Source organism: Pestalotiopsis fici (assembly GCF_000516985.1).
Source record: "Pestalotiopsis fici W106-1 unplaced genomic scaffold PFICI_Scf_2, whole genome shotgun sequence".
NCBI classification, from domain to species: domain Eukaryota; kingdom Fungi; phylum Ascomycota; class Sordariomycetes; order Amphisphaeriales; family Sporocadaceae; genus Pestalotiopsis; species Pestalotiopsis fici.
The window spans coordinates 4,316,195-4,333,280 of NW_006917092.1; the positions used below are offsets into that span (position 1 = coordinate 4,316,195).

General features: G+C 35.2%; 2 protein-coding genes across 2 annotated transcripts; one reads left to right on the forward strand and one right to left on the reverse strand.

Moving 5' to 3' along the window:
* Window positions 1-381: 381 nt before the first annotated feature.
* Window positions 382-2,898, reverse strand: PFICI_03487 (uncharacterized protein; the record flags this gene model as incomplete). The annotated part of the gene is made up of 1 exon (XM_007832068.1): window positions 382-2,898. One exon carries the CDS (start codon window positions 2,896-2,898, stop codon window positions 382-384), a length of 2,517 nt encoding a protein of 838 aa, XP_007830259.1.
* A 3,284-nt stretch (window positions 2,899-6,182) lies between these two features.
* On the forward strand, window positions 6,183-7,724 carry PFICI_03488 (Alpha,alpha-trehalose-phosphate synthase 1; the record flags this gene model as incomplete). Its single annotated transcript, XM_007832069.1, has 1 exon — window positions 6,183-7,724. The coding sequence occupies one exon, from the start codon at window positions 6,183-6,185 to the stop codon at window positions 7,722-7,724; it is 1,542 nt and encodes a 513-aa protein (XP_007830260.1).
* Window positions 7,725-17,086: the final 9,362 nt, after the last annotated feature.

Consider the following 17,086-nt stretch of genomic DNA (forward strand, 5'->3'; position numbering starts at 1 on the left):
GAGAGAGAGAGAGAGAGAGAGAAATCACGCAACGTGATACCAAGAGTTGATTAGGGGGAATGGACTTGTTCGCTAGACTATGGGAAGCTTAATACTTGGAGAAGTCTGTCTACTGTCGTGATAGGCATGTATCTTGGTCGTGACAGCAATGGCATTGACGGCCACACCATTCGAATAATCGGTTGCTCATTGCCTTGTTCTGTTCACACTACCAAATGGGAGAAAAGAAAAACGCAAGGCAAATAGATGAAATGTAAAGCCTGACCACGAGACCTACAGCGACAAGTGGATCAAGCAGAATATCTTCTCGAGTTGTTCATCACCCGCTGCCCCATTAATGGCTCATCATTTGCAAACGCCAACTTTCTGAATGTTCAACGGCTAAAACGGCGAGGCAACAACGTCCTCCTTGCCGAGCTTGTAACGTCCGCTTTCTCTTGTTCCAATGCGACCCGAACTGCGACGGGGTGTGCTCAACTGTGCGCCAAAACCAGCAATACTATCCCGCGTGGGTCGCTTCAACTGTTTCTTGGCCACCATGTTGACTTCATTTGGCAGAGCAACAATCACGTTCTGGTCCGTGCCAAACTTGAAATCGTCAGCCTTGACTTCGTCCGTGTATCGCTTGATTGTGTAAGGTGCCTTGGCTCCACGCAGGACCTTCTTAAGGTTCCAGTCAATGATGTAGGGGCCCGTGGCCGTGATAATCGAAGTCTCCTCGAGAGACTGGCCAACGTTGAAGCGTGCGGGTGTAAACGTGACGGGCTTGCCTGTCTCGTAGGCAAACTGGGCCACGTGCTCTGGTGTCAATGCGAGACGGCGCGGCTGAGGCTTCGAGTCTGCAGCAAATGATTTCTCAAAGCCAAGTCTGCCCTCGTTCTTGCCGCTCTTCTGTTTGGCATCAATCAGCAACAGGTAGGTACGACAAGTACCGAGGACCCAGCGGCCGTCAGCGGACACGTCAAGTCCGAGGATGGGCTCGCCAAGAGCTGGGATATGCGTCTTTGCGTTGATTCCGAGACGGTCAAAGAGACGAATGTCACCCTTGTTGGAGGCAACGGCAACATAGCCCTTCTCCGTGGTAGATATGGCGCTAAAGTCATTCTTGGAGGCATATTGCTTGAGCTGCGAGTCGACGAGCTTGTTGCCGGCGAGACGAGGGTCCACTCGGAATAGTGAGTTGTGGCTGATACCCAGAAATGTTGGTTCGTGTGTCATTTGGGCGAATTTGTTTTCGGGGGCAAACGTCACGACGGGCACATCATCATGAACATTCCACTCATCAACAACCTTGCCATACTCGAGATCCATGCGGTAGAGCTTGGTGGGATCCGCCTCATTCTGCAGAATCATATTCCGGTCCTCGTTGTGTAACATGGCTTTCTTGGGCGTGAACAGTGCACCCTTGGGCGTCTTGACCTCGGAAATGTTCGTAGAAAACTCGAGATGATTGTTTGGCGCATGCTTGAAAACGCCGATCTTGGATCCACGAACGACAAACGATCGGTCGTGCTTGTATCCTACAGATATGGACTTGTTTGTAGCCTTATCCTGTGGTTGTGTTTCCAGGTCATCGTGCTCCTCATCAGAATCGTAGTGTTCGCTCCGGATTCCGGGGTCTTCATCCTCCTCCTCCTCCTCCTCGTCCACGTCGGGCTCTTGCTCCTCCTCCTCCTCGGGCCCCTCTTCAGGCACATCCTCCATCTTGAGATCTTCAAAGGCATCGAGCACATACTGCCGTTCCTGATCTTTGACCTTTGTCCACTTGATTTCGTTCAGTTGCTCCCACAGTGCTCGCATGAGCCCCTCCTGGAACCGCTCCAATGTCTGCTGGTCTTTAAAACGGAGGAGCCAAGAGTAGGCAGAGCCATCCTCGGTGAACTGGTTGAAAATAAAGGAAAGGAACTCAAAGTTGAAAACCGGATTGATGTCGGCAATGACTGGGATGCCCAGCCATTCTTGATCCTTACTTGCGACCTGCAACCAATATTGCCAGTTTCCAACATCGGACACCTGTGCCGTGACCGAGGTATCCTTGAGAATGAAAGACCCCGAAGGAAAATCGAAGAAGTGTAGCTCCCCGAGCTCCATGGATAAGATCTCGAGGGGCTCTGGTTGGGTCGGGACAGGGGGAGGGGCCATCTCCCTTGCGGGCGCGCGCACCTCTCTCTCCTCTCTAGGCGGTTCGGGGGTATCTTGTTCAGGGTCCGTAGCGGCAGTCAAGGATTGCTGGGGAGGTGCCGCCTCGCGTTTGACGCCAGTGTTGGCGGCGGTCTTGGCGAAGAACATGTCGTCTGCCGATTCAAAGGTTCGGCCGATGGTTGGGCTTTGGATGGGGCTAGCCTGGGGGATGGGCTGCTCGTCCTCGAATTCAAACTGCTGCAGATCGCTCTCGGAAGCAGTGGTGTGGGGTTTCCGATACTTGCGTTCGTACTGACACTGCTTTGCTATGCGCTCAAAGGCCTCGATCTGCATGGACTGCACGCCGGAGTCGCAGACAAACTCGTACAGGTCGCCTACGTCGCCGCTCAGATCCTTCCATGCGAGAATGGTGCCGGAGCCGGGGCGAGTCTCGAGGCGAAAATGCAGGGCCTCGTCGAGGAGGAAAGTCTTTTCGTCTCGTTCGTTGGCAAGGGCGTCGATCTCGGCGTCCTCTCCTTCTTCATCGGCCAGAAGCTCGGCCTCACCCTCCTCGTAGACTCTCTGGACAACTAGCTGGTATTGGAAATCCTGACCGGTGCGGCGAATGCGGGCGGTGGCGTCTTTGAAGATGAGCTCCGAGTAGCCCTTTGGGGAGAGCGGCCTGACGAGATATAGTTGTCCCTGGGGCAACTCGATCATGGACTCCTGGCTACTATTGCCGAAGATCAGCTTGCCAACATTCTTGAGGACAAACATCTTGGCGGGCGCAACGGGAGTGGTCAGCCGTTGTCAGGTACAAATGTGGGAAAGGGACGAGAAGAGCGAGCTCTGGACAGACGGCAGCGACGTCCCTGAAGAAGTCCCAGTTGCCGGCTCCTCAGACGGGTGGTTAAGGTAGGTAGTCTTATCGCCGCGATTCAATGTCGCAATCGGGCAGGGTGAATATATCGCAAGGGCGAATGCCAGGTAAGCACAGAGGGTTTGTCCTACTATGCGCGTCCTTGGGTTTTCGGGTGAAATGGCGACTACACTGTATTCGAACCGAGGTATGGTCCGGATCCAGGTTCTCTGTTGCAGTGTTTTAATTTTTATATCCTTGAAAAATTGTCGAGAATAAAATCTTGCTGCGTTTCCTAGGTGTTCAAATGACGGCGGGCTCACACTAGGAGCTGCGTCATAAGCCGAGAAACGCAAGCAGGCAGACAAGGCACAAAGCTTTCCAAGGCAATCAAGATGCCTAATGAGGGTAGGTAGATTGGTTTGACTTGACTTGATTTGATTTAGGCTAGCATACCACCCGCTGCTTGATGTTGCTGCCGCTGCCGCTGCTTCTGCTGCTGCTGCTGGTTGTTTGCTATGGTCTGATGGGCAAAAAGAGAGTGGGATGAAATGGATTGGCGGGGTAGGGTAAATGTGGCTAAGGCTCATTTATCTGGTCCTTGACGCCACTTCAGTTCTTCCCAGGCCTCCCTCTCATATAAATCGTGGCGCGCTAAATATGCAGCCTATCTTCTGTGGATACCTTCAATGTTGGGTTTACACACAATGGCAGGGCAGGTAGATGGGTAGGCAGGCTGGCTGGCAGCGACGGGTGCTATAACAAAAGTGAGGTCATCTCTATTGTTCCTTTCATATACCGAAAAAGAAAAAAAAACAAAGAGTTAGAAAGCGATACAATCCCACCAGAAAACCCTCTTGTTTGATGGGCCTCTTTGTGAGTTGTGTTTTGGTCCCACTCTTGGGCCATATTGTAGGACTAATAAGACTGACGATGATACTGCCCCATGTGCCTGGCTTGCCTGGCTAGATAGTTTAGCATTGGAAGGAGGGCGTATTGTGCATGGTTTTTGCATCACATATGTGAATGGTGTTGAAGTAGCTTGCTGTCAACTCGTGTATGCATCGTGTGTGCTATGTGGAAAGGCAGAGAGAGAGACTGTGTGTGTATTGTTCCAGAAAGCCAAACATTTTTGGAAGATAACCATTAGCTGCTGTGTTGGCCCCTCAAGTAATACATGAGACAGCCACATTGCAATCAATGTCCAAAGAGGCCGGAGAAATTTCCCCGAAGAATCGAATATGCAAGAAAATGCGACAAGGCTATATCTCTTCACGTTTTTGTGCACATGCTCTTCTTACCTGCCAGGTAATCCTGTCGTTCCCATGACGTGTAGGTTAGAATGCTGGACCTTTAGAGAATCGACATGATCCAGCCAATGCCAGGAAGCATCCTTGGCAGCGTAAATGCAGGGGCGGTGAAAGATTGAAACTCTTGGGGAAGGAAGCTATAAGATACAAGCAAGAGAAGGGATAAGAAAGATGTGAATAGATTCCACACGACTAGCTAGCTAGGGCCAGTAAAACCCCATGTCTGCGACTATGAAGCAGCAGAAACCCAGGGGAGGACAAAAGGGAACAGAAAGAACAAGAATCAATCACTCGGTTGTGTTGTTGTCACAGTTGGGCAAAAATAGAAACTTGATGACTTGGCTTGTACTTGTGTAATCTGTGATTTCACCAAATCACATTGGGGGTTTGGGATCATATTGGAATCCCACGAGCTTCAGATGATTGGACTTTCCAAGAGCCCTGTACCTGCGATACTTAGTCTTGACGGCAGGACGGCTTTTTGGGCTCTCTCACTGAAGTTGCATTGATGCATGCCATCACCTTAGCGTAGGCGGGGGCAGTGCGGGTTTGGGTGAGGCTAATTAGCACCATGTCCATCCGGGGAGTGTGGCAGATTCCTCTTAAAAAGCACCAAAGAAAAAAAAAAATCCTTGCCATCCTTGACACAAATTACGTCAATACGTCAGCAACCGGAGAAGAGCTCCTTGAGCTTGGTCCTCCCAGCTTTGTACTAAACAGGCCCAGCCAAAAGAGGAAAAAAAGAAAAAAGAAAAAGAAAAGTCATCCCCCCCACTACATAAACACTACGTTTATTTCCCAATAGTGTTTTTGCTATAGGAGCACATTTCAAAAGGATAAAAGTCAGTGTGTAAGTGATCAAGTCTTCCAACAAATATATGATTATAATATTGACTTGTAAACGATTCCTGGTAAAGTGCCAGAGAGCTATATCATCAGTTCCGACCTCTGGCTGCTGGTACAGAACATTTGGGTCTAACGTAAGTGTTACATAGCCAGTGGGCTGACCGGGGGGTATCACTACATGTACCACCATCATCTACGTGCTGTTCTGGCAGGGATTTGACCCAAATAGCAACAGCAAGAGCTGGAAGTGACGGGATGAATCCATGCAAATGCAGAGGGAGAGAAAGAGAAAGATTCCTGGCCGCCGGGGATGGATGCTAGGAGGATGAGACTGGCAAGGCAATGAATGGGTAAATTAGAAAAGTTGTGTCTTGTACTGATTTGTTTCCTCCTCAGACTGTCAGCCCTTTTTACCAAACCTTTAATCCCATCCGCCGTCTTTTCCATTCACACAATCTTTCTTTCCATTCTTCTCCTTTCTCACATTTGTGCACATACGCGTACGTACATAGACGCATACAGACTGCCCTACACATGCACTTGTGTAGTATATATTTATTACATTATTTTTCTTTGAAGCTTATGTCCTCGATCATGTTTCACTGAGTGATCGGTATTCCAATCAAAGCTCAAACGAAGCCCACATGCTTGTTCTAGGACCCTCCCACAGAACCAACTAGACGGCTGTGTGCCCCGCCATCGACGCCAATTGACGTACCTACTTGCTCGCTACCTGACCTACTCGTACCCAGGTACACCAGACCTACCACGACAACGACTTGATCTAACCCACGCCTCGACGAGCTTCTCTTTCAAAAACTCTACATCCATCCACTTCCTCCCTCGCTTTTCCCTCTCCCTGCCGCGTATTTTGCCTTGTCCCCTTTGCCTTCCGAGATCGACCATCGAGACAGCTGCGCCGCCAGTACTCTCTGCACACACTTGTGGACTACAGCATCTAATCAACACCAGTCCCGCTCGTTGCGCTCTCTCGATTTTCTGGCTCCTACACTTCTTGTCCGACGTCCACAACACGAAGAAGGGCCATGGCTCAAGATGACGGAACTCCTGGCAGACTGCTACTCATCTCGAATCGCCTGCCAATCACCATCAAACGCCAGGATGAGGGCCAATACAGCTTCTCCATGTCCTCTGGCGGCCTAGTCACCGGTCTCAGCGGCCTCAGTAAGACAACAACCTTTCAGTGGTACGGTTGGCCCGGCTTGGAGGTTCCTGAGCCCGAGATCGAAAAGGTCAAGCAACAACTCAAGGAACAGTACGGCGCTGTTCCTGTCTTTGTCGATGACGACCTTGCAGACAGGCACTATAATGGCTTTGCCAACTCGATCCTCTGGCCGCTCTTCCACTATCACCCGGGCGAGATCACCTTTGACGAGAGTGCATGGGACGCCTACAAGGAAGTAAACAGGCTGTTTGCAAAGACCGTGGTCAAGGATGTACAGGATGGCGACATTATCTGGGTACATGACTATCACTTGATGCTATTGCCCGAGCTCTTGCGCCAGGAGCTCGATGGGAAGCGCAAGAACATCAAGATTGGCTTCTTCCTGCACACCCCATTTCCCAGCAGCGAGATCTATCGCATCTTGCCTGTGCGTGAGGCCCTTCTTCAGGGCCTTTTGCAATGCGATCTCATCGGCTTCCACACATACGACTATGCCCGTCACTTCCTGAGCTCCTGCTCGCGCATCCTCGAGACCTCCACCACCCCCAACGGTGTCGCCTACAAGGGTAAATTCATCACCGTCGGCGCTTTCCCCATCGGCATCGATCCCGACAAGTTTGTCGAGGGCCTCAAGAAGCCAAAGGTGCAGGAGCGCATTGCTGCCCTCTCACGAAAGTTTGACGGCGTCAAGCTTATCGTTGGTGTAGACCGCCTCGACTACATCAAGGGAGTGCCCCAAAAACTGCATGCTCTCGAGGTCTTCCTGACCGAACATCCAGAATGGATCGGCAAGATAGTGCTTGTTCAGGTTGCGGTGCCGTCTCGCCAAGACGTGGAGGAGTACCAAAACCTCCGTGCCGTTGTCAATGAGCTCGTGGGCCGGATCAACGGAAAGTTTGGCACGATTGAGTTTATGCCTATTCACTTTCTGCACCAGAGCGTCAATTTTGACGAGCTCTGTGCCCTTTACGCCGTCTCCGATGTCTGCCTAGTTTCATCTACCCGTGATGGCATGAATCTGGTCTCTTACGAATATATCGCCACACAACATGATCGCCACGGTGTCATGATTTTGTCCGAGTTCACCGGCGCCGCGCAGTCGCTCAACGGCTCCCTGATCGTCAACCCCTGGAATACCGAGGAGCTTGCCAATGCTATTCATGATGCTGTGACCATGTCTCCTGAGATGCGGGAGGCCAACTTTCGCAAGCTTGAGCGCTATGTCTTCAAATACACAAGCGCATGGTGGGGTCAGAGCTTTGTGTCCGAATTGACCAAGGTGAATTACGAGGCAGGTGAGAAGCAGTCCCTGACTGGTACGGGTGAAGTCAGCCAAAAGCTCACAATGGGTGCAAATGGTGCAGTGGCAGGGGTAACTGAAGGCGAGGCTGGTTCGACGTAGGACTCTGCTTACGCCGAGGTAGGAAAGGCGATAACTGGGACAAGAGCTGGAATACGGCACATAGAAGACCGTGATATTTGGCTGCCCAGGAATCCCGGCGTGATTGGTAAGCGCATTTCCTATGGTAGAAACGAACCAATTGTAGCAAAACCAAGTGTAAAAGCCATAATAGTTTTACGCCAAGGACCAAGGTGCATGCTGTAAGCAATTATATCACCGTGCAAATAAAAGGCTTGCATTAAAAGGCGATTTTGTATAATTTAAAAGTTTTATTATTTTAAAATAAATTAATATTATTAAATATTATTAAAATTATAATAAATAAATGGTAAAAGCATATATTTTTATATAATAATTAAGGTTGTGAAATAGGTAATTAGCAGTTAAACTGGGCTTAAGTTAATTCGATTGCTAATTAAAATTAGCCCAGTTAGTTTACTTTATAATTAGAATTAATTTAAGTTTTAAAATTAATTAATTATAATTAATTAAGCAGTTAATTTCAATTAAAATAACTTAAGTTAAATTAGAATAATTAAATTAATTAATTAGCTATATAAAATAACTTATTTATAAATTAAAAGTGAAATAATAAAAATAAAATAATAATAATTAAAGTAATTTATATTTTAATAATTATTCTTTTAAATTAAAATAAAACTTTCTTTAATTAGGGTTAAAAACGCAATCTGCAGTTAGTTAATGCAGTTTAAGTTAACTTAAGTTAATGCAGTTGCAATTTAAACTTTTGCTAACTGCATATAGTTACTTGTTAATTTAAGTCCGGATTTTACTAACTTAAGTTAACTGCGTAATTAATTATAATTATTGTAATATAAAAATTAAATAATTAATTAAAAATCGAATTTTTATTATTTTAATAACCTTTTAACCTGTATAAATATAATAATAAACCTTTAATTTAAAGGCTTTAAAAGAATTAATAAAATTATTTTATTTAATTAAATAATTATAATTTTATTATCGTAGTTAGCAGTTAATTAAATTAACTGCAAAATGCAGTTTGCAGTTAATTTACAGTTAATTTAACTTTTTGCAATTACAATCTAAATTTTAACTAACTGCAGTTAATTAAATTGCAGTCCGAAAATCGTGCAATTAAGTTAATTGCACTGTAATTAATTAGCAATTAACTGCATTTTAACCCTGTCTTTAATACGTTTTTATTCGATTTTTAATTAATTAAATTAAACTAACTGGCAGTTAATTAATAAATAACTTAAGTTAATAAAATAAAAATTATAATTAATTAAAATTAGTTTTTAAATTAATTAAAATTAGCATAGTTATTTAACCTGCTAATTATAATTAACTTAAGTTAGCAAAATGCTAATTTTAACTATTTAGTTAATTAATAACTAGAATTAAAATTAGAAACTTAAATTAATTTTCACAACCCTAATTATATGCTGAGCAGGGTTGGAAATGCTGTTGGGCGTAGCCCAACACAATGACTAAGCAGATGACTAAGCGCGCAACGCTTAGCGTTGCTATATAATAGATTGGCCTACGGCCAATCCGTAGATAGGAAATGCATGCTTCTACCACACTCTCTCTATGACCCAATGGTGCCTAACAAATGCAGTTTGTAATTAATTGGTGAAGTTTAAGTTAACTTAACTTTTAATCGATTATTTAATATTTTTAAAAGCTTATTATTGCTTTAAATCTTTTAAAAACGGTTTTATAAAACGTTTATAAGATAAATAATATTAATAATTTATTTAATTTAATACTAATAGTTTAATTATTGCAGTTAACAGTTAATTAACTTAATTGCAATATTAAGTTAGCAGTTATTTTGCAGTTAACTTAAGTTATTATAATTGCAATCTGGATTTTAACTAATTATAATCAGTTAAATTGCAGTTTAAAAATCGTGTAATTAAGTTAACTGCAATGCAATGCACTGCGTAGTCACTTTTTTGCAACTTAAATGCTGAGTTATCGTGCACGTTAGGCTACGCTTAATATATTAATTTGTTAAAATTAATAAAAAATAGCGTATTATCAAGGTTAGCATTAAATATAAGCTTGAGTTAACTTAATTAAATTAACTTAAATTTAATTGAGTTAAGTTATTAATTAAACTTAATTAAATTATTAAAAATGCTAAGTTAGCTAACTTAAACTTAATTGATTTAATTAGTAAATAAACTCAAATTAAATTAATTGAGTTAAGTTAATAATTTAATTAATTTAATAACTTAAAGAATAATTAATTTTTATTAAATAATATTAAAATAAATAAGTTTTATACCGTAAAAATGAAAAGAGAAAATTAATAAATAAAAGGCTATATTTATTATTATTATATTATTATCAGGGTTGCAATTAAATTAACTAATAATTAACTCAATTAAATTAAGAATAACTCAATTTGAAAATCCGGCTAAGTAAAACTCAATGATTTAGTTAAAGGCTTGAATAAAACTCATTGATTTAATTAGGAGCAAGGTTGTAAAATAGTTAATTAGCAGTTAAACTAGGCCCAATTCCAGTTAATTTAAGTTAATTCGGGTGCTAATTAGAATTAGCCTAGTTAGCTTACCCGGTAATTAAAATTAACTTAAGTTTTTTAAATTACTAATTATAACTAATTAAACATTAATTATAACTAGAATAATTTAAGTTAAACTGGAATAACTGGGCCAATTAAATGGGTATACGAAATAATTTATTTATTAATTTAAAAATAAATAATAAAATTAAAATTAAAGTAATAATATAATTTTATTCTTTTATATTCGCTTTATTAACTATAAACAAAATCTTTTAAGCTACGTTTTTATTCGATTTTTAATTAATAAAACTAAATTAATTGCCAGTTAACTAGGACTAATTAGCTAATTAATAAAATACAAATTATAATTAACTTAAATTAGTTTTTAAATTAATTAGAACTGGCCTAATTATTTGAGCTGCTAATTGGAACTAATTTAAGTTAGCTAAATGCTAACTTTAACTGCCTAATTAATTAATAACTAAAATTAGAATTAAAAACTTAAATTAATTATTTAAACCCTGATTACTATTTATTAAGGTCAGGGTTAAAAATGCAATTTACAATTAATTAGTGAAGTTTAAGTTAACTTAACTTTTTGTAATTGCAATCCGGACTTTTATTAATTGCATATAGTTATTTGTTAATTTAGATTTAAATTTAAATAACTTAAATTAATTGCGCAATTGCTTGTAGTTATTATAATATAATATTAAAATAATTAATAATAAATCGATTTTTTAACATTTTTAAAAGCTTTTTATTACTTTAAATTTTTTAAAAACGGCTTTATAAAACGTTTATAAAATAAATAATATTAATAATTTATTTAATTAAATAATAATGATTTAGTCATTATAATTATATTAGGCATTATTAGGTTATAAAAAAAGTGTGGTAAAAGTATGCATTTCTTATTTACGGATTAGCCGTAAGCCAATTTATTATATAGCAACGCTAAGCGTTACGCGCTTAGTTATTTATTTAATTATTATATTAAGCTACGTTTAATATTTTCCCTTTTTTTAATTTATTTTTTTAATTTATTCTAATATATTAATATATTAATATAATTTTTATTATTTAATCCCTAATATTTTATTATTATTAATCCGTTATTTTATAATGCTATTTCCGTTTCCGTCGGTATATTATATTTTTTAAAATTAGTATATTTTATAAAAGCGTTTAAATAATCGTTAAATAAAAATATCCGTAAATTTTTGCTTTATTAAACCTTTACGGTTTTTAAATTTAAATATTTCGAATTTAGGTTTAAATTTAGGCTTTAATAAAGTTATTAAAATTAATTTATCCAAATTAAATAATATATTGCTAAATATTTCGATAATCGGTATATTTTTAGCGATTAATAATTATATATTTAGCGAATTTAGCTTTAAAATTTATAAGCTATTATTTAATAGCCGGTATAATTAGGGCTAAGGGTAAAAAGCGCGGTTTTTTAAAAAAAATCGTTATTTTTAATAAATTATAATATATTAACCCGTTTAAATATTAAAATACGTTTAGCTATAATTATTTCGACGGCTTTATTAATTATTTTTTAAATATAATTATTAGCGGCTACGGCTAATTTTTTTAAATAATCGTTATTACGTAAATATTCGTTAATTTTATCCCGAATTAAAATATTAATCGTATTTCGCACGTTTTTATTATTAATAATTATTATTTTAATTTAATTAGTAATTATATTTTTAGCGATTTTATTATTTTATAATTTATTAATTTTAGCGTTTATAATTTTTTAATATTTAATTAAAAAAATAAAACCGCCGGCTAATTCGGGTATAAAATAATTTAAAACGCTTTTAATATAAATTTTTATTATTTTTTTTATATTATAAACCTTTTTGCCGGTAAAAAGGTTAATATAATATAAGCGTTTAGGGCTAAAAGGCCTATTTAATACCGAAAAATCGATATATAAAATTATATCGGTTAATAATTTATTTAGCCGGGAAAATTTTTCGTTATCGGGCAGATTATCCGGTTTTAATTAATTAATAATATAAATTATAATTGCTAAATCGTTAACAAATTAACCGTTTTAATTATAAAAGTCCGCGGCCGGAATATTAGCTATTAAATTTATTTTATTTATATTATTTACGTTATTATCCGACGCATTAATATTATTATTTAAGCTAATAAAGCTATTAGGTTTAATATACGTATTTAAATTAAGCGGAAAATAATAACGGTTATAATTATATATTTTTTTCGGTATTTATTTTAGGCTTAGCGTTAAAAATATAAGCTTTTTAATAGCTTATTTAAAATTTAAAAATAATAGCTTTATTAAAATTAACCGTAATTTAAATTAATTTATTATTATTGGGCGTAGCCCAACACAATAACTAAGCAGATGACTAAGCGCGTAACGCTTAGCGTTGCTATATAATAGATTGGCCTACGGCCAATCCGTAAATAGGAAATGCATGCTTCTACTATACTCTCTTTATAACCCAATGGTGCCTAATAATTATATTATAGCTAATAAGTTATTTTTTAAAGCATAAAACTGAATTTTTTTTTTACGCTATTATAAATATATATAATTTTAAGCTATTTAAATAATAAAATAAAAATATTTATTAATATTATTTTAGTAAAATTTTAATTAAATTTGTTTTTTTAACGGTAATTTTAATAAGCTATTTAAAAATATTTCGGTATAACCCCGAATTATTATACGGTTCGTTAAATACGATATTTATTAAATATTTAAATATATTACCGATATTTTTATTATAAACCTATCGTTTAAATAAAGCCTTTATTAATATTCGGGCCTAATATATACGGCTTTTTTTATTTGCGACGGTATCGGCGTTATTATTTTCGAAAAAGCTAGATTTTTTATAAATACGGGGATTATTATTTTTATTTCAGGGTTTAATAACGTTTTTTAGCTTTTTAAAATGCTTTAAAATAGCCGCGGCGTATAATTAACGCGCTTTAAGCTATCGCATTTTTTAGCGGCAATATTTATAATACCGCCGTAATCGAAAGTTATAAACGCGGGTAAAAGCGAATTAATACCTTTATCGTTAAAAAGGATTATAAAATATTAATATTTATTATATCGTTAAATTATTATTACGGCGAAATTAATAAAAAAATTTTATTTTATCCGCGATAAAATAAATATAAATATTAATAATTTAGTTTTAAAAAAGGGTATTATCGGAATAAAAAATTGCTTAATATATTTAATAATTAGGTATTTTAGGGTATTAATTTATAATTATCGCTTTAGCTTATATATCGATTATTTATTTGCTTTTATTACGGCGCGCGCTAAATTTATAATTATACCTAAATAATAATATTTAGCGCTTAAAAATTATATAACTATAATAATTTTACGCTTTAATAGCTATATTTTAACGTTTATATTTAGTATTTTATTTATAATACGCTATTTTTAATTAATTTCGATAAATTATTAAACCGGTTTATTATATTTCGTTTTTAGCTTTTCGGCTATTATTTTATATTATTTATCGTATATATCGACGAGTTTTACCGCGTTTTTTATAAAATAATCGCGGGGATATTATTAATTATCAGGGTAGGTAAAATTAGTTTGAGTTTTGAGTTTGAGTTTGAGTTAACTCAATTGAGTTGAGTTTTATTCCGGGTGCTAACTAAATCAATGAGTTAAACTCACTAATTTTAATAACTTAATGAGTTTTACTTAAGGTCCTAACTAAATTAATTGAGTTTGAGTTAACTTAATTAAGTTGAGTTATTAACTTAATAACTTAAGATTAATTAATTTTAATTATAAAATAAATAAATAAATTAATATTAAAATGTTATTAAATTTTATAAAAAACTAGAATTAAAATGCATATATTACTTTTATTTTACGATTTTTAATTAATTTTAATATTAATTTTAAAGTTTAATAAAATAATTGGATAAAGAATAATAAAATTTTAATTATTTTTTAAAAAATTCAATAAAAACGGTATAATAAAAAAAAGTAAAGCGTTTTATTTATTGATTTTTTCTTTTTTTAATTACGGTATTATATTATTTTAATTAATTAATTATTAATTAAAATTAATAATTTTTTGAGTTAGTGAGTTAATTGAGTTATTAACTCAACTTAATTGATTTAGTTTGAGTTTACCTATTAACTAAATTATTAAGTTTGAGTTAGCATTTTTAATAACTTAATTGAGTTTAGTTAATAACTTAACTCAATTGAGTTTGAGTTAATTTAATTGAGTTAACTCAAGCTCACACTCAATGCCAACCCTGTTAATTATATATCGGAAAATATTCCTTTTATCGAATTAAATATTTTAAGTTTGGTCGTTTATATTAGCGGTTAATACGGCGGTTAATTAATCGCTTAATTTTATAATTTTTTTATTTATCGTTATTATTTTATACGATAATTCGTTTTAATAGCGGCTTTCGCCGCCGTCCGACCGGATCGAGGCTTAATAACGCTCAGGGTTGCAAAAAAGTGACTGCGCAGTGCACTACAGTGCAGTTAAGTTAACTGCATGGTTTTCGGACTGCAACTTAACTGACTGCAGTTAGTAAAAATCCGGACTGCAACTGCAAAAAGTTAAGTTAAGTGCAAAATAACTGCTAATTGCACTTTGCAGTTAAGTTAATTAATTGCTAACTGCAATAATTAAATTATTATTATTTAATTAAATAAATTATTAATATTATTTATTTTATAACCGTTTTATAAAGCCGTTTTTAAAAGATTTAAAGCAATAAAAAGCTTTTAAAAATATTAAAAATTCGATTAATTATTAATTATTTTAATATTATACTGCAGTAACTGCAGGTAACTGCGCAGTTAACTTGAGTTATTAAAATTTAAACTTAAACTAACAAGTAACTGCATGCAGTTAGCAAAAGTCCGGACTGCAACTGCACTAACTTAAGTTAACTTAAACTTCACTAACTAATTGCAGACTGCATTTTCAACCCTGATAACGCTATAAGCAGCTATTTAACGGATATTACCTTATATATTTATTAAAATTTTAAAAAATTAAACTTATATATAAAATCGCTTATTTTATATATAATAATAAATAAGCTAACGCGTTAATTAAATTATTTTCGTAATAAATTACCGGAAAGCTTATATTTTCGGTATAATTTAAGGTATAATTTAAGGTATATTTTAGCGCTAATATCGAATATTACTAAATTTTTTATTTTATTATAATGGATTTTAGCGATATCGGCCGCGAAATCGATTATAGCCTTAGCTTCCATTTCAAAGGTTTTTTTTGCGGCGTCGAAGTTTATATTATATTATAGGATTTTTAGCGCTAATAATATCGTAGCCGGTTTAAACCCGAAAACGATTTTATTAAGGGATTTATTTAATGCTTCCGATTTAATATTATTAAAATAATACTAAATAAAGGTAATTATACGGTTTTATAAAATATAAAAAAACGCTTTAATATAATACCGGATAACGATTTTAATATTTTAATTAATCCGTTCCGATTACCCCTCGGTTTAAAAATGCTAATTAATTATTAATATAATTTTAATACCGTACCGGGCCTAAAATATTTGCTAAAAAGCGTTTATAAATTTTAAATTATAATCCGAAATAATGCGGGAAAGGCATTTTTAATCGTATATTATTAATATTTTAATAATTTATTCGCTTTATTTTTTTATTATCATTTTAATATAACCCGGGATAAAAAGCCTTTTTTTAGCGAATTTATAAATAATTATAAAATAGGTATTAAAATATTTATATTTTAAAATATATTATATAAAGCCGAAAAATAGCATTTTTAGTAAAATAACGATAAAATTTTAGGCAATAATATAAAAGGGCTAGCTAGGTATATTAATTGGTTAAAAATAGCCGAATTTCTATCCGCGATCCGTCTGGTTGCATAAATAAAACGGATAATAATTAATATATTTTTAAATTTTCCGGTATAATCCGTAAATCGTAAAGCTTTATAATTCCTAAGCTATTTTTTAGGTTTAAAATAATAAATATTATCGTATATTATTTTTAATAATTTATTTACGTAATTAAAAAGGATATATAGCTTTTTTTTTATAAGGTAATACGTAAAATATTAGGCCGTTATCGAGCTTATAGCAATAATTAATTTTGCTCGATATTTTAAGCTTAAAAGGCTATTTTTTATTTATAGCCTTTTATTTATAAGCGTTTATCTTATTAAACCGGCTTTATATTTAGCGTATTTTATTAATAAATTTAGCTTATTTTTTATTTTATTAATATTTTTCGATAATACGGGCTTTAAAAATAAAGTTAATAATTAATTAAGAAACGGCGTAATATTCGAATTCGTTAATTATATCGTTTAATTTTAATTTTATAATATTTCCGCGGGTTTTACGGTTTTTATTATTATTTTCTGTTAAAAGCTTAAATAGCGTATCCAGGGTTGAAAATGCAGTCTGCAGTTAGTTAGTGAAGTTTAAGTTAACTTAACTTTTTGCAGTTGCAATCCGGACTTTTGCTAACTGCATGCAGTTACTTGTTAATTTAAGTTTGAATTTTATTAACTTAAGTTAACTGCGCAATTACTTGTAGTGACTGCAGTATAATATTAAGATAATTAAAATAAAATCGAATTTTTAATATTTTAAAAAGCTTTTTATTGCTTTCAATCTTTTAAAAACGGCTTTATAAAACGTTTATAAAATAAATAATATTAATTATTTATTTAATTAAATAATAATAATTTAATTATTGCAGTTAGCAGTTAATTAATTTAACTGCAACGTTAAGTTAGCAGTTATTTTGCAGTTAACTTAAGTT